Source organism: Mastacembelus armatus, chromosome 5 (genome assembly GCF_900324485.2).
Source record: "Mastacembelus armatus chromosome 5, fMasArm1.2, whole genome shotgun sequence".
NCBI lineage: Eukaryota > Metazoa > Chordata > Actinopteri > Synbranchiformes > Mastacembelidae > Mastacembelus > Mastacembelus armatus.
In genome coordinates, this window is record NC_046637.1 from 22650336 (window position 1) to 22672535 (window position 22200).

Sequence of the window (22200 nt, forward strand, 5' to 3'; positions counted from 1 at the left end):
TTGATTCTACTCTACAACCAAAAAAGGAGCTTTTCTTGGGTTCCAACCATTGTTTTGTTTTGCTCTTACAAAAATTGTACAAGCTGTTTTCAATCCTGCAAACAGTGTTTAAACTCTTAAATTAAGACTTAATGAGGAGACTTTTAAAGTCACGAGTCCACGGGGTCAGCACCCCCCTATCATCATTATCATCATCATTCCTCAAGGTAATCTATGCTGACTTTGAACTGAGGTTTACTAGTAAGTAAGCCCCTGGCCTGCGTGCACAGACAAATATTTTGGATACCCAGATACAGTTTGTGTTTATCTTAATGTGGAAGGGGATTGGGTTCTATAAGTGAGCGAATGTATTTGCGTGTCTTCCTGTTTTTTTCTGTCTAGAGTACTGAGGTGTAACAAGAATGTCTTTCCCCCTTATCCACTGGTGCAGCTGAGTGTCTCAAGGGTACCAGTCTGATCTGCTAGTAGAAATAACAGTTGAGACTCTATGTTCATTTTAGGACTGTACCATTGTAGTGACCCAGTTTTTTAAACTAATTTTTATTACAAAAATCCTGCCACATGCTGAAATTACACAAGTGTCTTTGCAGAGTCAGTCAAAATTAACCACATGTCTTGTTGGATCTGACCCAGCATAACTGATAATCCTTTAGTCACAAAGAAACGTCAACGTCAGCTATTAAAGCAGGAAAGCATCTAAGAAGTCACTGTGACTAAGAAGTCAGATGTGACCTTCATGCAAACTTAGTACTGGTCAATTTAGAACAGGAAAGAAAAGAACATGCTGTCTGGCAGAGACAAATCTAAAATACCATCCACATCTGTGCATGACAACCATCCTACAGTTACAAAGAAACTGTGCATGCTTGAATGTTAGAGAGGCTGAATAACATGTGATGGGTGTAGATCAGACCTGAGCAAAATGTGTGTTTAGAACTAATTTAATGGAACCCCAACTAATGTAGTGTAAGAACATTTTTGTGTCCGAGCACTCTCACAGTATGATTGTGCCAGAGGTGCTCACATCCTTTTATCCTGTGATAAATAGTAGGCACTCACAGGAGAGAGACAACACTGTCAGGCCACACAGAGGAAAAAACGCCTCATGGGGCACATGGCAGACGTTTCTGCTGGGATGAAGACAGGTGAGGGATTCATCTTTTCTGAGCAGATGTGAATGAGGAGGTGGTCAGAAAGGGCACAGGGGAGCGATGGCAGGAATGTCTCTAAGCTGTCTGCTGTCCATGAGTCAAAGTTGAATTAAGTTATGTTTTGGCTCAATGTGAAAGTATCTATTACAGTTTTTCAAACTTTCAGAATAAGGACAGTCATGGGGAATAATAATAATCTGCTGCAAGTCATATAAAGGCAGGTTGTTTGAAGCATAAAACCTTTATTTCATCAGTGATTACAGGGTCTGCTTTATGCGTTCTGATGTTCTCAGACTGGACGTCAGACCTCATCCACACTGCCATTTACCACTGCATCACTGCTTTTTGTAATTATAGTTTGTCGTTTTCTTGAGAAAATCTTTTCTTGTCTTCCATTGGTTGCGAGGAAACAGGGTGGAGCTGCTACCCGGAACAGCGCAGCTCATTCATTAATGAAGGTTAATAGGATCGCACCGCAGCCGGGACTCGTTTGGAAAAGGCGTGAGCGCTGTTCAGTGAACGCGCACCGATTGTTTCTTTTTGCGCCACCAGTCTCGACAGTAGCGGACTGTTCCTTCACTGTGCTGGGATCAGACTGTCATGTTTAGTCGCAGCTCCAAGAGGAGAGATTCCAGCAGATCGGTAGGTAACCAGGAGAAAGTTATCGGCTTGGTGGTTTCCGTAGCGCGTGGCTCAACTTGTTGATGCGCATTAAGTAAATAATACACAGGCAGTTCATTCGTGTTTGATCTGAAGCTTTTTTTGTTTCTGCTCTGTCTCGTTGCTAAGGGTGTCAAGTTACAACTGTTGTGTTAAGATAACGCACAAACCACATTAACAACAGAGCCAGTATGATGAAAAATACACGGTTTCCTTGCTCTTATTTTCTTGTAATCTTTACCAAACGGTTTGTTGCTTTTTAATTGTTTATTTCCTAAACAACCTATTGTCTGTTAGAACCAATGCAGGCAACACTGTCCTGTCTAAATGCATAAAAAATACTGTATTTGCTTCATCGGCCGTGTTTATGTTTGCTTGAAGCTGATACCTTCAGATGAGCCTCAGAGAGGACAGCCCTGTTTCACCTGTGGAGGACAGTGTCCTGGCTTTTCCCTGCACAAATGGAGGTAAGGACATCTCCTTGATGCCCACACAGGTTCCTTTGTGTTGTGCGGGTGTTTCCATCCCATAGAGAGGAGAACAATCAATATCAAACATTGATATCAAATTATAATTATACATAAATGAATACACTAAGTTAAAACTACAAAACCATAAAACCTTTATGTTTTCATGCAACCGGCGACATGTAAGTAGCTTAATAACACTAGCAATTTGGCAAAGAACCTGTTCTACATTTACTGTAATATACTCTGTGGATACACAGAACCTGCTCAGACCCTTAGTACTTTGAATAGAACCAGCCATGCATAGTGCTGTGAAGAAACCATTGTTCTTCCCCTGTGTGCTCTAAAGTAATAGTTTCTACTCTAGAGGCCTTTATGGAAACAGAGAGGATTCATGGCTGTTGCTCTGCCACAACTGGGGGGATGTAAAATTGCTTTTGCTGTGAAACAAACTGTGTGTTTTAAGAAAGAGGTGCTCCTGCTATGAGGTCCAGGTGGTTTGGGTTAGCGTGTGAACAAGTGTGACTAATCTCTGCAAGTTTGTTTTGTTTTTTTTTGTTTTTCTTTTTTTTTTTTAATGCAATGAAAAAAGGATCACACAGGGAGATCACCAAACACTGTTAGTTTATCAGCACGCTAAGTCACATAGCTGCTAAGAGCCATACCACAGTCTCTGTACTGGTGGCTGTTTGGGCTCAGTTTGTGGACACAACAAAGGCCGAAAAGCACATTTTGTACTGATTACATATCCTCCTTTGCAAGTGTGGAACAAGTTGCTCCTTCTTGATTTACAGAAGATTAGTAGGGGAGGAGAAGTTCAAATTTATAAGCTCAACAAACACAGAGCAGTGTGAAGGAAGTATAATCGTTTTATTTAAGTTAATTGTTATTTAATCTGCAGTTGCAGCACCAGAAAATTGTTCATAATATCAGAATTACTGACATAAAATTGCAGTATTTTGGCACAAGAAAATTCAACCTTATAAGATCCATCTTGTTTTCGATGAACATGGCAGCTGTGACTATGTCTGGGCCTTTTTGTTTCTAGTAGGGATCCACAATGGAAGAGGAGGCTCTAAACCGTAAAGATCATCCAGTGTCCTTCGCTGTAAAGTAAATGATTACAGGGACAACAGCGGGCTCAGGAATGCAGTCTTTAATTGCCTGTCTTTGCACTCACACAATACAAAGTCAACTTTTTCCTTTCCAGCAAACTGGAATAAAATGTCAGTGGACAGGAGAATCGAGCAGACTGAGCTGAAAGGCAGTTTTATAGCTCCAACTGGTCTTTGTTTGCGAGGAGAAAACTTGCTAATTTCACAAAGAATTTCCTGCTTCATTCTTAAGCAACAATAAACATATTCTCATGCCAATTTTACAAAATATGGTAGCAGTGGTGTATATTGGAATGTGGTGGACTTTAACTGACCCTGAAGTTAGAGATGGGAAGATTGGCAATGCAGGTGCGTTCAGTTGACTAAGACGGTTTCAAATACATTTACTTTTCTAATGTAAATATAAAACCTGTGCTACATGTTGAAACCAGCAGTCCCCAGATCAGAACAAGAGGTTTTACTTTTGTTAGCAGCGTAGTTTAAAGATGGCAGTGCTGGCACATCTGCACAGATTACTTTACATTTACAGCACATAGCTGAGGTCTTCAGAGGATGATTTCTAATGGCTTTAGTGAGCCTCTCACTTTTCAAGGTCTACATTTATAATTGTCACTCTCAGCCCACACACTCACAGGTTATGGGTATAGTGTGAGCATGAGCAAGTGATTGTTTTATCTGAAGGGGAGAGATCTTACAATTTTATACAAATAGCAAAAAGTAAAACAAATCTTATATAAAAAAAAACGTCATTTAGTGTAAGAGTAATATAATGTATTCTCTTTTGACCCTTAAATCACTTTAGGGACTCCTAGAGAAATTCTTTAGTAAAGCATCCATCATCAAACTAAACTATATTTGAATGAGTGGATTTGAATTTGATTTACATTGAGCTCAATTTCTTACTTTAGGTGCAGTGTGTGTGTGTGTGTGTGTGTGCGTGTTTAATTTATTATTTTCAGAGCAAAGCATATAGTTTTCTCTCGCAATTAATTCATGCTGCTTGACGTGTTTGTCTTACAATTCACTAATTTATTGCTGATTTCTACAATATACAGTAGATTAAAATAGTTGTTTTTTTGGTTTTTTTTTTCATTCATCTTTTTCTTCCTCCCCTCTTCCCTACTGTCTCCACATAAGATGTTTCCACTAAGCTGAGCACCTGGGGGTGTTTAACACTGGTCTTTTATAGTAAGTTGGCTGAGTGTGTTGAGGCATTTCCCATTCAGTGTAAAGACAGGACTCAGACTAGTGCTGGGTATTTAAAATCACCCAGGCCTACCAAAACATTGCCCTCAAGAATTTGCTGTACATGTTACTTGACTTGAATGTGAGTGTTAAAACGGAATAGCCAGTGTCTGAAAAGGACCAAAAACTGTTTAAAGAGATCTTACCAAAAAATGTAACAGAAGAAACTGAAATTCTGACTGTCCGCAGGATGTTCAGCCTCTCCCTGTGTGACAGAAGTTTGTTATTGCTCATCTGCTTCTTTAAATTATGAGAGAGCAGTTTGCACTTCATGCATATGGATGGGCACTCACTGGCTACCACCCTTTGGAAATCTGTCTGGTATAACTGGTTGGGTTAAAGCCTGTGGGAAGGGAGGGCACTGTTTTCCTCTCAGAAGATATGTAGATTCTTTAGGGTGGTGGTAGTAGTGAAGTTTGGGTGGCTCTGCTAACCCCATTATCTCTGCAAACTTCATTTAGATAGGAGACAAATAGATGAAAGAAGAGTTTGTGTTACCTGGCTGCTTGTATGTCAGTGTGCCTGTGTAACTTAGTAAACTATGTTGGCTGTTGTAGGCAGGTTAGGGATAGGAGTGGATTCTCTTTGCACAGCATGCCCCTCCTGAATTTTTAATGTTTGCCTTTGGCTTGATTGATTTTTCCCTGTACTAATGAGACTCATTACTAGGCCTATTACCGTGTGGCTGAGTGTGAATGTGCTGTCTGATCAGACTGATCATATGATGCAGTTCCACTTGATGTCGGAGTGCTTTAAAGCTACAGTTAATGTATGCTTAAAAGGTTACACTTAACCTGCTGGGGAGGGTTAGGTCAGTCAGAGATGAATCAGACTACAAAGGAGGATTTATAACATTAGATCTTGCCATTTACTTTATTTTTTTATTTTTTTATTCCCTCCAACCAGAAGCACAGCATAAAACTTCATTTAAGGCAGTAGGTTTGGTTCGCATATTTTTCAGCACTGGACAAAGCCAGTCCTTATGCAACAGGGCCTTTGTTGAAACTTTAGCTGGCTAAAACTAGTGATGAGGAGGAGAAAAGAGGATGGCTGCAGTAGAACAACAGGGATTTGGGTTGAGTTTTAACCCGGCCACTGAATGGCTTGCTGACGTCTGTCCCCTCAGTAACCCAGTCTGATCTGCATAACACAGAGCGGTCCTGCTATTCACTGTGTTAACAAGATGGCCTGGCAAATAAAACTGTCAGGGCACCCAGGCATATGAATGGGCTCTGGCTATTGCAGCAGAGAAGAAGTCGAGAGGGCAGAAAGCCATTGGTGGTCGGTACCACACAATAGTAACTTAGCAGATTTACTAAAGCTAAAGCTGTGTCTGTGTATTGGCATGGAAGGGGTAAGTGTTCTCACTTGCTAGTTTCCAGGGATGAAAACACTCCCTACCCTGCTGTCGCCCCTTCCTACTTGGACTTGTTTTACAAGCAGAAAAAAACAGTGTCTGTGGTAACACTCATACAGTAGGTTCAGAAGGGAAATGATCAGACAAAAGGGACTTTTTATTGAAACCAGTATCATTTAGCAGAGATTCATTTGGAAGGGGTTGTGTTTTGACAGAGCTGCAGGGTCATGTGATATATGACAGATGTTCACAGATAATGCAAACCCAGCCAACTGTGAAACCCTGATATAAATCATAGTTTGACCTTTGGGTTCTCAGACAGTGTTGGGCTCAACCTGTCCTTTCCCATCCATTTTTTCATCCTCTGCTGCTGTTCTTTTCCTTTCTTTTTTCTTGCACTATCTCTTGCTCATTTCTTCCCATCTGCCCTTTTTCCTTTTTTTTTTTTTTTCCCCCTCACCTCATTCTACCTGATTCACCCCAGTGCTACACATCATTTGACAGGGCTATAGTGATTCAGACCCTGAAAATTATGCATGGCGGTCACGACATCAGAGGTGGTCTACTCACGCACACGGCTGAGACCCTGATGGGCCTGACGGTCAGCTGCTGCATTCCAATGAAATCCCAGTGTGAGAATTCAGGAGTCACTGATGCGACACAGAAACACAAAGATATCAAAAATAGAAAAAGGACCTTTTCTTTGCATTTTTCCTCATCCCTCCACAATGGTGGTTTAATACTGAGTGCAGATAAAGAAAAAAATTATTTAAAGAAAGCAGACAATCTCAGTGTTGTTTTGAAAACACACTATGTTTCAATGCATGAGGCGAGAGATCCCTCTCATCTAGCATCGATAGAGCTTGTAATAAAGTTAGTGTGGCAGCCTTGGAGCAGATGCTAGAGCTGGAGAGTGCGACTGTATTTCTCTGTGTATTGTCATATATTTGTATGTGGTGCATTTGTGAACTTCCTGACTGAAAAATGGATGGATGTGTTGGCAGTGCTCTGTATGTGTAGCACAACAGCAGCCACAGTGATCCCATCCATGAGGTGGGTCCTGGACATGTAATAGGAGATCCTGCAAGGTGTTGGGTTGCTCTTGTATCCAGTGCTCATTAGAGGTTTTGTAACTTTCTGTGGCTTGTACATCATTAGGATTGCATGATATTTTTGACATCCTGTGCGATGCAGATAGTGTAATGCTGTTGTTCAGTTAAAGAAAATAGTTATTGTTTTTTAAAACAGCACATTTTGAGACGTTAGACAGTTTTTGAGGGTCAGCTGTCAAAATAAGAGCCTTTGCGCCTCAGAGACGTTGACAGGCACCCTCATCACTCCTGTTTTTAGTTTTGCTCAATTGAGCTCGACTGTAAATTTATTGATCAAATGGGCTGTATATTTTTAGCTGTAACGACTGTACTTTTCCTCTTGCCTTTCCAGTATAACACCTTTTGTTTCATCATCATAATGATACTTTTTTTTTTTTGTTCCCCAGATTTAATAGTTGATTTGATATATCTAGTGATACATAACAAGAGAAGCTGCTGATTTTGTATGAAAATTTGATTTTTATTAGCAACTCCCCAATCTGACTTTCCTTCCTTGACTGACACATTGATTTACTCTTTTCAGTAATCTCTTCTTATTTTAACCCTTTCTGTAGCAGTCTAACATCTAAAACAGTTTTAAAACATCTAGTATTTATTTGTGATATTAAAAAAAACTTAGGTGAGAACTGATCCTTTAAAACTACTATTTGTCATTATGGTGGTGAAGGACACTAAAGTGACCAGCAGGAGGCAAGCATGTCCAACTTAAGCACAGTGAACTCCAGTAGCCACCCAGCTAATAACCCATTTATTCAGGTTCAAGATCAAAGACCAGTGATTGATTTTGATTTGCTTCTTGGTGATGGGAAGGAGTCTCAAGATACAGCCAGAAGTAGCAATAGGTTCCCGTGTATTTATAAAAATAACTGTCTTTGAAGAAACCAAATGATAACACATTACAATCCATAATTGGAAAAAAAACACAATCTTCTGTTCAAAATTTCTATTCTTAAGCTGTATAGAAGTTTGGTGTATAATCAACCTTTTCTGTTCATTATGGTCTTAAAGGAGATGTATTGTATAGAGATCAGTGTGACATTGTAATATTTTCTGACATATTCTGCAGTAGAGCCAGTAGCTTCACTCTCACCCACAGGTCCGCTGTTTTTCTTTGCTTCTGTTATCAAGGTCATCTCTAACAGGTGCTCATGCACTTGGCTTAAGTGATTGGCATCAGAAAATTCTTTGTCTAGTTTCTCACAGAAGGTTGTCTGTGTGTCTATATGTGTGTACGCTCATATAGAGTGCTCATGCATGAAGACAGACCAAATAATGAATGAATGCTATCATTTAATGGGGTATTTTCTTTCCTGTCTAACTAACTAACTCCTTCTGTGCCTGTCAGTCATCAGGGGATCAAGCACAGACAGGAAGAAGTCCAGAAATACATTCTGAAGTATAGTGATGTTCTTTATGACACTCTTTATGAAAGAGCTTTGCTGATAGAAGTGCATCAAAGTAGTACAGCCTTACAAACATTTGGTGTAAAAATAAATTTGGATTTTACAAACAAGCTACAGTGTTTGGCATCACTGTGATGCCCCTTCTCGTTGCTGTGAGTCATTAGACCAACATGCTCATAGCCTTGTACCGCATATAACAAGATTTCGTCCTTCTCACATTAGCAAACCTCTGTAATTCTCTCTGACTGGTGCTCTAGCGAGGCTAATTCACCTCGATTTTTGCCCTGGTGTTGATCCCTGTCCTAATGAAAGCTTAGTGTGCTCAACTGCCTTTGCACTGTCACTGGAAATAAAGGGAGGCAGGCTCATTGCTGTCATATGAATAGCAGGTTAGCATTTACTGTGCTCAGGCTTACAATTCCAACCCTCCACCCAGGTCAGAGAGTTAATTCTTGTCATTCTGCTTCTGTTAGTTACTCCACGTATTTTTGTTCTGAGAGCTGTCATACATACTGTATGTGTCCACGTCTCCTACAAAGGTCCACAAGTGCTCATGATTTTTCGCAGCTACACACTAAATCACAGATTGCTTGAAAAGAGTTAGTGGGTCAGCTTTGTCACATTCTGAACTCTTACAATGATAATGCATCAGTAGGTTTCATTTTTAATATTGGTTCATTAATTTAGCGTGAGAGCATTTGTGAATTTGCACTAAACAGTTTGCCTGAGCAACATGGCATTTCTTTTTCTTCAATACCACTTTGATTTTCTTTTATCCTTTGCTTTCTCACAAATTTGAGCTCATTCTTTCTCAGTCTGCTGGTACTCTCTCTGGTATCATAGCGCCCACTGCAGCTCACTCACCCTCTATCCCTGCTACCTTCTCTCTCTTCCTCCCTACATCCATCCATGCGTCTCCTCATCTGTGCAGTTTAAAGACTGCCTGCCCACTGAAGTGAGGTTTAAGCAGTTCACCACTTCAAAGAGCTGTTTGAATCTCTCCTCCTCTTGTTTTTTTTATCCCACCCCACGTTCTCGCTGTCTAGCCACCTGTTCGTGTGCGTGCGTGCGTGCGTGCGTGGGGGGGGGGTCTTAAAATGCAGTGCTAAATGGATGGATTTCATGTTTTTGGAATAGTTTCTCAAAAAGCGAAACTGATGGGAAATTTGGAAAGGAGAATGTTCTGTTGAAGATTGCACCAGCCAGTAGAGGTCAGCATTGTACAACAGCAATGTGGCCTCTTGTACTGTCTTCATCCTTTTATCTTTGGCTCATGCATAAATTATCATAAAATATCTGATTGATTCATTTTTTAAAATGAATGGTCAAATACCCAGACCTATATGACGCTGGAGACAGATCACTTTGTTTGTTTGGTTAATCTCATAAGTTAGAGAGGCACTGACAGGCTCTCTTTGACTTTCCCATTGCTTTAATGATGTGTCCCATTTTCATTACAGTTCCAAAATCCCAGTGAAGCCTAAAGCTTCATTTGTCCAAACTGCAAAAGACGAGCTTGATGACTCTGTGGTGTTAAGTTATTTGATTGGTTTATTGATTCAGCAAGCCTACTGATTATTGGTTGGCATAAGTGCCATATTGACTTAAGAGAATTGGCTGTTGCTGTCTAATTATGGAGAAAGGGCTGCTCTATCACACAGCACTGAGGAGAACTTATTTGCTGTCTTGTCAGATCACTTTGATACCTCATTTGCACTTGACTAAATGAATTAGCTGGAAATCAAACTGTAAAGTGTATGTGTGTGTATTGAATTTTGATTGTGTGTTCTAAATTATGCTTGCTTGTCTCTTTTACCTAATTAAAGTCATGTAAACTTCTCTTAACCTCCTGTCTTTCTAAATCTCTTTTCTCCATCTTCCTCCCCCGTTTGTCTCTTCCTATGTGTGATTTGTCGTCATCTGAGGAGTGGGCGATGTGTCGTCTTGGTTCCGCTCACAGTCCTGCATGAGTCAAAGCTGATTCTAATAGGTTGGATGAGCTGTGATGCTCTTCCTGCTTCTGTTCAACTTGTTCGTTGACACTTTGTGTTGTGTATTTGCCGTTTTCCTTCTGCCCATGTGTCTGTGTATGCACGTGTCTGTGTGAGTAAGAATAGCAGGGACGACATGAAGGCTGTATTTCGTGGATGAGAGAGTGGGCTGCCTCTCAATGCCAAATTGCGCAGGTATCTATCAAGTGATCTGGGTGCAGGGAGAATGGAAGGAGAGCAGGAAGCAGAAGATGAAAAAAACACTGAAGCATGGCCAGCTTGTGCACATAGAGGTCTAAATGAATACACTGCTTCACTAAGACCTCAGACCAGCACACACACAGAACCCACCAAGACAACTGCTGTTCATTTTAAAAGCTCTGGTTATAAAACAATTTATAAGATTTTGAAATTTGCCATTTTTAAGATAACATGCCTTAACTGATGCTAGATTGTTTGGGTGGATAGCAGTACTCATTTTTGAGGGGTACATGAATATCTGTACCAAAGTTTAGGAAAATCGATACAAATGTGGAGATATGTATTTTATTGAAATCAGCCTCATGCTACAACTAGATGAGAAGTTGAGAACATCAAATCAGAACTTTTTTCTTGTCAACAAATTAGGTCATGACAATGAGGTTCCTACACTTCTAAAGATATGTTTAGCTTTTATGTTGGCTGGTTGAAAAAAAAAAAAAAAAAAAAAGTTACACATTTATCTTTTAAATGTTGTATATTATTATACAGTTTGGTGAAGAGAGAGATAAATTGCATGACACAAATGGATTAGCACTAATGATTAGCCTAAGATAGCTTAATGACAGCGCCCCAGGGCAAAATTGAAACACAAAACATTTGAAGTCTTTGGAGTTTGCTGTAGCCAGTTGAGACATGAGGATGTTAAGTACCTTGATGAGAGCTTTTAAGAGACAGCGTGGCCACTGTTCAAAGGCACAGACACTGAGTCATTTAGATTAAGATGGATGGAAATGGCAACCAGCAATGACAAAGTTGCCTCATCATTAATGTCATCAGTGAGATTATCAGATTGAACCATTGTTACCCTAATTTCAGAAGTGTCTTTATTGCTCCAGCCAAACTCCATCGAGCTCTGCATATTTGTACATTGCACTCACATTATCTCTCTTCTGCATTTATCACTCGTCTTCCCAAGTTTATTTGTGCATGCTGTCCAGTTGCCAAGGCGATGAGAGCTGTAGGTTTGCTGCTGCTACCTTGACAACAGGCCAGACAAATGCTGCGTTTTCAGTACGACAATAGCAGCAGAAGAAATAGGATAGACAGAATAAACATGCAAAGGAGTGGAAGGGAAAACTAAGAAACAAAGGGTTTGGTGTTATTCACTTGACGTCAGACCTTGCTCGCGTCATGTTTTTCACTGTCCTTGCGGTCAGAAATGCACACTAGATAAGAGTTGCATGATAGAGCAGATATCCAGAGAATTGATAATGTGTTGTTCTTGTGGTTTTTATTGGCCATGGTTGAAACAAATGATTTAGTGTTTTATGTAGTGAGTGCTGTTTCAGCTAGAACTTTAGCACAATGCTAGCTTTTTGACCTCTGCTAAGAATGCAGCCCTGTGGGACACACTTTTCTTGTATCGAAATCAGATCTGTATTCAGCTGTAGCAATCACACACACACAAAAAAATCCCAGTATCCAAACTCAGTCGCAAACCTGGATTTGATGCATTATACTTATTGGTTACACTTATGGTGAATTTTATTTTTGCCTGCACAACAATAGATAGTTTGAAGAGCTGCATGAAGATATCAACAGCCAGCTGAATACTGAATGCAAATGTTAGACCTCCCAAAGACAGAAAAATTACAGGAACTCCCAAAGTGCCACTCGATAATCAGAAAGCAAGATAAACAGATCCAGGCATTAGCTGGACAGCTTAATATTGTAGCAACCTGGCCGGGGAGTTGTAATCAGTGTGAAATTCCTGTGTTAGATAACAGTTTGCAATGACATGACACACATCCATCAAAAGAATCAAAACCACGCTTTTCCATTAGTGGAATGCTTTGAGATATGTGTAAAGAAATGTTCTTGGTTCAGTCTTCACTGAGGAGTGTCTTAGCTGTGGGAGATACATTATGCCTTCCATTTGTAAAGTTTGAAAATCTTGTGAAACCAGAGAATAGAGAAACTCACCAGCAGGTCAGCCTTTCATTGTAAAGCCCTTTCTGATTTATTCCTCAACTTGATACTGCTGTAGTTGTGGCTACAGACAGACTGTAACATTTCTTCAATTTGATGTTGAAAGAGCACAAATTAGCTTTGACTGCGATTGTGATACCAAACACTGGGAACATGTAGGCGTAATAGTTCAGGCTTAAAAAAAAAAAAAAAAGCCAAATGTGCACCTGGAAATAAAATCAAAACAAGATCATGCAGTGCAGTCTGACCTCAGAATTGTACCAGTCTTGCAGAAAAAGATTCACATGAGTGGTTTAACTGTATCACACATTAATCCCAGTGGGTGATGTAATGCCAGCAGTGAGCAATCAAACTTTCTGTGCTTCAAGGCTCACTACTGTCCCATCAGTCTTCTGCCATGTAGCAGACCTCTATGTAGAGCCATGTTATCCCATTCCAGCCATGATAGTGACTTCATTTAAATGACATGACTGAAAAGTCCAGACGCATAAAGCTAAATGAGCTGTTGAATCAAAAAGCTGTTGTATCCATGTCAGAGGTCAGCTTTTAATCAGCAAATCCTGTTTCCGACCCATCTAATCTTCTGCCCTGGGGTTTTCCCACACCACGAGGCTGATCCCAGACCAACCAGAGTGCAGACACACAGGCGTGATGGCTCCCAACTGTGTCTATGAGACATTCTTCGAGATTTAGCTTGCAGGTATACCAAAAGAATTTATGTCAGATTAATGCACTGGAAAAAATGGCTCCCTAATAACAAGTAAAAAAATAAATAAATACAAGATATCTGCCAATGGAACAAGTGAAAATTCTCTTGGTAAGATTTCTTGAAAAAAGACAAAAAATCAGTTGTATTCAAAAACACTTCCAAACCTCTGCCCGTTGTGTCTGTGTGAGTACAATAAATTATATTTAAGCCTTAAAGCATAGGACAGATCTTGAAATTAGCTCTTATAACTCATTTTTAGCTATATTTCACTAATATTGTGAAGTTTTATGTCTCATAATAAACTTGTGATGCTCAAAAATAGTATATTTTTTACCTCAAAAGTACCTTTTTTTTTTTTTTTTAACTTTTCTTCCTTGTCATCTTCATTTTAAGTATATTTAACTGATTTTTAGTTTCAATTGTGACACTGTTCTGGATTAAGGTCCACCACATACTTGAAATAAGATAAGAAATTGGCATTTTGAGACAAAATGTCTTAAAGGTAGAAATCTTGACTCGTATTAGGAAATGCTTTTTGTGCTATGATAAACCATACATATTTTCCAATATGTTTACCTTAAACTGTATAACAGTAATACTGTTCGAGATTTAGGACATTCACCTACTTGTTATAAGACAAAAAAAATGAAAACAGGTTTTGCAAACCAACACAAATTTATTTAGACAGTGAAAAGTCCCAAAAGCAAAAAGTCAGATACAAACATCTGACCAACATCTGACTCGATGTACCAGGAAAATCTTTGCACAGGCAAACTCACAGCATCGTCCGGCACATGACTAGACAGTGTAAAACTGCTCAACCTGTAACATTCAAATAAACAGTTAGCCTTTAACATTTAACCAACCTGTTTTTTTTGTTTTTGTTTTATTGCTATGTTGGCTGATATTTTTGCACACTGGTAATTAACACTGAGCTATTTACTAGCAATGAACATTAACTGTAGTAGCCTTGGCTAAACTTGGCTGGATAACGCTGTTCCCGATGCGGCTATCGAGCTAGCGGGCCGCTCCGTATACAGAGCAGACAACAGCTGACTCTGGTAAGAACAAAGGCGGCAGTGTGTATATACATTAATAATGCCTGGTGTACATCGGCGGACATTATTAGGTCACATTGCTCCCGGACATCGAATATTTGTCACTGAAATGCAGACCTTTTTACACCCCGAGAGAGTTTGCTGCTATTGTTGTCACAGCTGTCTACATACCACCACAGGCTAATGCTAAGCTAGCGCTTGAAGAGCTGCATGAAGATATCAACAGCCAGCTGAATACTGAATGCAAATGTTAGACCTCCCAAAGACAGAAAAATTACAGGAACTCCCAAAGTGCCACTCGATAATCAGAAAGCAAGATAAACAGATCCAGGCATTAGCTGGACAGCTTAATATTGTAGCAACCTGGCCGGGGAGTTGTTATCAGTGTTCAAATGTGTTACCTGTTCAAATGTGTTAAGAGTTACGTTCTGTTTGGTGTTATTGTGTACTTTGGGTTGTGTTAGGGAGGGATTGTGCGTGTTTGTGTGGGGGTTGTTTTGTGGGAGTTGCTGTCACCATGACTCTGGGCGATGTGTGTGGAAAAGGGGCTTGGTGACAGCGCTTGTAAGTTTTGTCGAGTTTGATGGCTTGTTTTCTGAGCAATAAACTGTCGTGGATGACGAACACTGCCTCCTGCTGGTCAATAGAGAAGATTGCATTCACTTACCGAGACGCTCGGGGTCGTGCGGTGTATGGGGCACGAGCGCTCTCCCTCGCTACCAAGTACGGCTATAGCTGCTAGCATCCTGCTAGCCGTTTAGTTCAGGGCCAGTGCTTAGCTAGGCTAGATTAGCTTAGCTCCAGCAAAAACCCACTGGTCATTACAACAACAGCTGAATGCTGAAAAATAAGCCCACATGGAACATAAGATTATGTATCTCAAAAACCAAATGGTCCATATGGAGAACTGTGAATCAGAAAATACCAGAGTGCCTAGGAAAATTCAACCTTTCTGGTCTAAAGAGAAAAAACCCTTCCACTGTAAGTTGGATCAGATAAGTAATGAATTAACTAAAATCTCTAAGGATTACCAAGAACCTTTCTTTCAAGAAGAGCATGAACTGAGCCAGGTGACTGCAGGGAAAAACGTCCTCAGTAAGCAGCTGACAGTCTACAAACATAAATGTGCTGTGCTGAGAAACATGAACATGGAAGCCAAGAACAGGCAGGAGAAAGATCTAGAGAAGCAAATCTTTGCCCTCAAGCTGAAGACAGATGAACTTCAGAAACAGAATAGCATTTTGGAAAACAGAGTAATTACTGAAAAAGCCAACAAGGATGAACTTGCCCAAAACAACAAAGCATTGCACACAGAAAACGAAAGATGCCGTGACCTTGTGACACAACTAAAACGGACAATCAAAAATCAGGAGCAAGGCCATTCACAAAATGTAGTGGTCCATGTGCACATGGACAAGGGAGCTGATAAAGAAAAAAATATAGCGTTGAAAAAACAGCTGTCCGTCAATTGCCAAGAACTGACCGACAAGTGCAAGGAGCTGGAGAGGAAGAATATGATTATAAGCAGAAAGCAGACGCAGTATGAGCAGCTGAAGCAGAAAATGTTAGACCTCCCGGAGACAGAGAAATTACAGGAACTCCCAAAGTGCCACTCGATAATCAGAAAGCAAGATAACCAGATCCAGGCATTAGCTGGACAGCTTAATATGTTTGAGGCAAAAGCTGAAGAGTACAAGAGGGAGAATGAGAATCTGGTTGAGCAGTTAGCAACCACCAAAAAGTTGTACCTGAATGAGAAAATGCCCAACATGGATTTGAGGGAGGCCTTAAAGAGTCGAGACAAAGACGTTCATGAGGACCAGTCAGGTACCGTTGTGCTGTCGATTTTTAAAAAAAAAAAAAAAAAAAAAAAAAAGGGAAACAGACAAGCCCAGTCCCATACATCAAACCAAAATTAAAAGACCTTCCACCCATCTCCAGTAAATTCATGTGGCAGTCAAAATCAAAATCAGTTCACTCTCAGCCACCCACAGCCACCAAAACGGTTGTGTTAAAGGGTGAAGAAAAACCAGATGTCATTCCCAAAATGATCCAGAACAACAAATTCACTCGTACCCCTCTCCCACCCATCTCCAGCAGGTCTTGGAGGCAGTCCACAGATGAAAGTCAGACAAAAAGTGGAGAGACAAAAATTTTCATGACTGAACCCAAAGAATGACCAGAACCAAGTGGATTAAATCCTGCAAGGGATTTCCACTGTGCAGGAGTCAATCAATCTGGAAATTCTGTAATGATTCATATAATACATCTTCAAAAAAAACAAACCAAAAAAAAATAAATTTATAAATTCAGATGGTTATGTAATATAATAAATTATAAGATATAATGTTCAAAAGGAGTTCATTTCTTGTGTAGATTCTTCTCCGCACAGTATTATCCATAAGTGGTTACGTGAAATAGAGCAGCAGTTGTCAAAAATATTTTAAAAAAAAAAAAAAAAGTGAAAACTGCAAGAGCTACAAGTCTTTGCTCCCATCTGCTAAGGTGTGAATTCAGTTGCAAATAAGTTGGGCTGGTCACTAAATACAGATGTCCTATATAAAAAAGGACAGGGACGACTTTTGCTCCTAAGGTCTTAGGTCCCTAGACGCCTGCAGGAAGATGCTGCACGTGCTCACCTCACTGAGCTGCAGGACTGAACGATACAGGAGATCCTTCATCCCCACTGCCATTAGGCTCTACAATACCTTAGTCAGTGGAAGGATGACTGTAAGTCTACCTAAATTTCTGGGACGAATAATGTTTATCTTATCTCATCTTATATTTTCATCCACTTTTTGTTATAGAGTGGTGATGGGAAATATTGCCTTGTCTCACCACTGAATAGGTAACTGCTGAATTAATAGCAGAGCTACAGAAATTCTTAATTGACAGTTAGCAAACTAGCTCTGTGAGTGGATTCATAGCCCTGAGCTTCCCATGGAAAAGTTTAGAGGAGCAGCAGTCAAAAGACTGAGTGCGTTACCTGTGACTGCACACAATGCATTCAGACTCAGCACTGAGTTGTAGGTCACCCAGTGCACAGTCGCTGTAGCTGCATGCATAAAATGGAAGAAACTAGTACCTTCATTTCTGAAGTTCAGCACAAAATGAACTTAATGTTGCAGGAGGCTGTAACAGTTACATCACTGGAAAAAATGGCCCTCTAATAACGAGTAAAAAAAACAATTAATACAAGATATTTTTGCTTGTAACAAGCAAAAAAATCTGCCAATGGAGCAAGTGAAAATTCTGTTGGAAAGATTTCATGAAATAAGACATATTTAAGCCTTAAAGCATAGGACAGATCTTGAAATTAGCTCTTATAACTCATTTTTAGCTATATTTCACTAATATTGTGAAGTTTTGTCTCATAATAAACTTGTGATGCTCAAAAATAGTATATTTTTTACCTCAAAAGTACCTTCTTTTTTTTTTTTTTTTTTTTTTAACTTTTCTTCCTTGTCATCATCTTCATTTTAAGTATATTTAACTGATTTTTAGTTTCAATTGTGACACTGTTCTGGATTAAGGTCCACCACATACTTGAAATAAGATAAGAAATTGGCATTTTGAGACAAAATGTCTTAAAGGTAGAAATCTTGACTCGTATTAGGAAATGCTTTTTGTGCTATGATAAACCATACATATTTTCCAATATGTTTACCTTAAACTGTATAACAGTAATACTGTTCGAGATTTAGGACATTCACCTACTTGTTATAAGACAGAAAAAATGAAAACAGGTTTTGCAAACCAACACAAATTTATTTAGACAGTGAAAAGTCCCAAAAGCGAAAAGTCAGATACAAACATCTGACCAACATCTGACTCGATGTACCAGGAAAATCTTTGCACAGGCAAACTCACAGCATCGTCCGGCACATGACTAGACAGTGTAAAACTGCTCAACCTGTAACATTCAAATAAACAGTTAGCCTTTAACATTTAACCAACCTGTTTTTTTTGTTTTTTGTTTTATTGCTATGTTGGCTGATATTTTTGCACACTGGTAATTAACACTGAGCTATTTACTAGCAATGAACATTAACTGTAGTAGCCTTGGCTAAACTTGGCTGGATAACGCTGTTCCCGATGCGGCTATCGAGCTAGCGGGCCGCTCCGTATACAGAGCAGACAACAGCTGACTCTGGTAAGAACAAAGGCGGCAGTGTGTATATACATTAATAATGCCTGGTGTACATCGGCGGACATTATTAGGTCACATTGCTCCCGGACATCGAATATTTGTCACTGAAATGCAGACCTTTTTACACCCCGAGAGAGTTTGCTGCTATTGTTGTCACAGCTGTCTACATACCACCACAGGCTAATGCTAAGCTAGCGCTTGAAGTGCTGCATGAAGATATCAACAGCCAGCTGAATACTGAATGCAAATGTTAGACCTCCCAAAGACAGAAAAATTACAGGAACTCCCAAAGTGCCACTCGATAATAAGAAAGCAAGATAAACAGATCCAGGCATTAGCTGGACAGCTTAATATGTTTGAGGCAAAAGCTGAAGAGTACAAGAGGGAGAATGAGAATCTGGTTGAGCAGTTAGCAACCACCAAAAAGTTGTACCTGAATGAGAAAATGCCCAACATGGATTTGAGGGAGGCCTTAAAGAGTCGAGACAAAGACGTTCATGAGGACCAATCAGGTACCGTTGTGCTGTCGATTTTAAAAAAAAAAAAAAAAAAAAACGGAACCAGACAAGCCCAGTCCCAACCTGTAACATTCAAATAAACAGTTAGCCTTTAACATTTAACCAACCTGGTTTTTTTTTTTTTATCGCTATGTTGGCTGATATTTTTGCACACTGGTAATTAACACTGAGGTATTTACTAGCAATAAACATTAACTGTAGTAGCCTTGGAGGGGAAGAGGTAGCACTATCCTATAGTCCAAATCTGACTGTCCGTTTTATGGATCAGTAAAAGCTTTCCACTCAGCCATGCTCTTCTTGTAAGATGATGTGAGATCTTTCTCATGGATTGTGTCCAAAAGGACTTCTGTCTGCATGACTGAAAGCAGAGTGGCTACACACTTTGGGTATGTAAGGTGTAGGGTATAATAGTAGGCCATAAGGTATAAAAAACCTTCGGTAACCTTGTCTTTTGAAAAGGTAGTTATGGGCACATCTCCTACCGCTGATGATGATGATGGATGGTAGGGAATATCTGTATCTCCATCTCCCAGCCTTTAGTTTAGTACCAGCTCTGTATCCACTGAGGGACCTCTTCAGCTCAGCTGGAATAGGCTGATATACACCAAAGTTGCTCTGTTGTAATAAAAGGAGGTCATGTCTGTCTAGATTCTTCTCCCCACAGTAATATCCATAAGTCTTTAAGTGAAATGAACAGTGGTTGTCAAAAATAAATCAAAGTGAAAATTTCAGGAGCTTTGCTGCCATCACCAAATTTTAAAACATTAAGGCTTTGCTACACTGAGTGGTGACCGGTCTTCCCAGTGTCCCTCTGGTTGTCCATGTTACACATTACATATCCACAAGGTATATAAGGTATTCCCTCCTCTGCTTTATTTTGTAAAACATGCTGGTAGCTGAATGCCAGGGTGGCGTTCTGTGGGTGGGGGTGAGTCTGGGGATTTCCGATTAAAGCAGAATGTGATGATGTAATAAAGGCGGAATGTGATGATGCAATAAAGGCAAAAATGGGGGATGATGTCATCATGGAATTACCTGAATGTGGACTCTTCACAGCAGCAAGGTCACAAAAACGTTATACACCTAAACCGATAAACATCCACTCCTCGTCATTTTGAGAACATAAACTGAAGGGCAACTAGCTTGCATAACACCACAGACATCAAAATGTTTAAGGGCACTACTGAGACTCGACTTTCAGCCATACCTAAAGAAAACAAAGCCCACATGGAACATGTCCCAAAGACAGAGAAATTACAGGAACTCCCAAAGTGCCACTCGATAATCAGAAAGCAAGATAAACAGATTCAGGCATTAGCTGGACAGCTTAATATGTTTGAGGCAAAAGCTGAAGAGTACAAGAGGGAGAATGAGAATCTGGTTGAGCAGTTAGCAACCACCAAAAAGTTGTACCTGAATGAGAAAATGCCCAACATGGATTTGAGGGAGGCCTTAATGAGTCGAGACAAAGACCAGTCGGGTACCGTTGTGCTGTCGCTAAAAAAAGGGAACCAGACAAGCCCAGTCCCATACATCAAACCAAAATTAAAAGACCTTCCACCCATCTCCAGTAAATTCATGTGGCAGTCAAAATCAAAATCAGTTCACCCTTTGAGGGAGGCCTTAAAGAGTCAAGACAAAGACGTTCATGAGGACCAGTTAGGTACCGTTGTGCTGTTGATAAAAAAAGGGAACCAGACAAGCCCAGTCCCATACATCAAACCAAAATTAAAAGACCTTCCACCCATCTCCAGTAAATTCATGTGGCAGTCAAAATCAAAATCAGTTCACCCTTTGAGGGAGGCCTTAAAGAGTCGAGACAAAGACGTTCATGAGGACCAGTCAGGTACCGTTGTGCTGTTGATAAAAAAAGGGAACCAGACAAGCCCAGTCCCATACATCAAACCAAAATTAAAAGACCTTCCACCCATCTCCAGTAAATTCATGTGGCAGTCAAAATCAGTTCACCCTCAGCCACCCACAGCCACCAAAACGGTTGTGTTAAAAGGTGAAGAAAAACTGTAATGATTCATATAATACATCTTCAAAAAAACAAACCAAAAAAAAATAGAATGTATAAATTCATATAGAATTATGTAATATAATAAATTATATAATGATATAATGTTCATAAAATATTCATAAAATAAATATTTTATATGTATATTACTTTTGTAATATATATTATACATTTCTAATCCAGTGTCCATTTTTTTTCATTATCTATTACGGCTTCAAATTATATGTAAAAAATTAAAATTTTATACAAAACTGTAAGGTGTAGGGTATAACAGTAGGCCATAAGGTATAAAGCACCCTCGGTAACCTTGTCTTTTGGAAAGGTAGTTATGGGCACATCTACCGCTAGGAGGCAGTTGGATGGATTCACAATCACGACTAGACAGAAGAGAGGGCCCTTCTTCAAGTATGCATTAGTCTTCTTTTTCTTTCAACACAAAACACAGACAACCATCTGTCAGGAAAATGTACTTTTTTTCCAAGGATAATTTTGATATTTTGGAAGCTAAGCCAAAGGATAATAGGGTTGTAAGGTTAGTTAAGTTAGTTTACAAAGCAAAATTCTAAAAATCACTGCAGAACTGAGAAAGCTACAGCTGAAACTGCTGTTTTTAACTACACCAATGCATACTGTTCATGTTTAGCCTTCCAAAACACTGAAAACCAAGACTAGGTGCCTTGTTTCTTGATTTTTCTTATGGTGAAAATACCTGCCCCCATGTAATGCATCTATTTTTGTACATACGTTAACATTGAGAGCCACAGATATCTAACCAGTAAAAGTCCTCTTTCCACAAACTGCCAAATGTTTTGGTTGTCTCTAAAGGCTTAAAACAAACAGTATCTGTATAGAAAATACATTGGGAGCCACCAATACTTCAGTAAAATGATCTTGCAACATGCAGAGCCTCACTCACGTCTTGTACCCGCTTTGGAGGAGCAGATGTAGAGGGGGAACAGTGATGGCAGCACATGTAGAATCTCAAGAGCCTGTTCAGCTGTACAAGAAAAGTTTTATTACTTAGAGATTTTGATAAAATGCGCAAGATCAAATC

The 22200-nt window shown here is 39.7% G+C and overlaps 1 protein-coding gene across 1 annotated transcript in view; it reads left to right on the forward strand.

Moving 5' to 3' along the window:
• The first annotated feature begins 1646 nt into the window (after positions 1–1646).
• The window catches only part of prickle2b (prickle homolog 2b), a 96273-nt gene continuing 75719 nt past the window's right edge, over positions 1647–22200 (forward strand). Inside the window, exons 1-2 of the mRNA XM_026307887.2 lie at positions 1647–1793; positions 2193–2278. Coding sequence (XP_026163672.1) covers positions 1752–1793; positions 2193–2278 — 128 coding nt within the window. The 5' untranslated portion in view covers positions 1647–1751. The remainder of the gene's footprint in view (positions 1794–2192; positions 2279–22200) is intronic.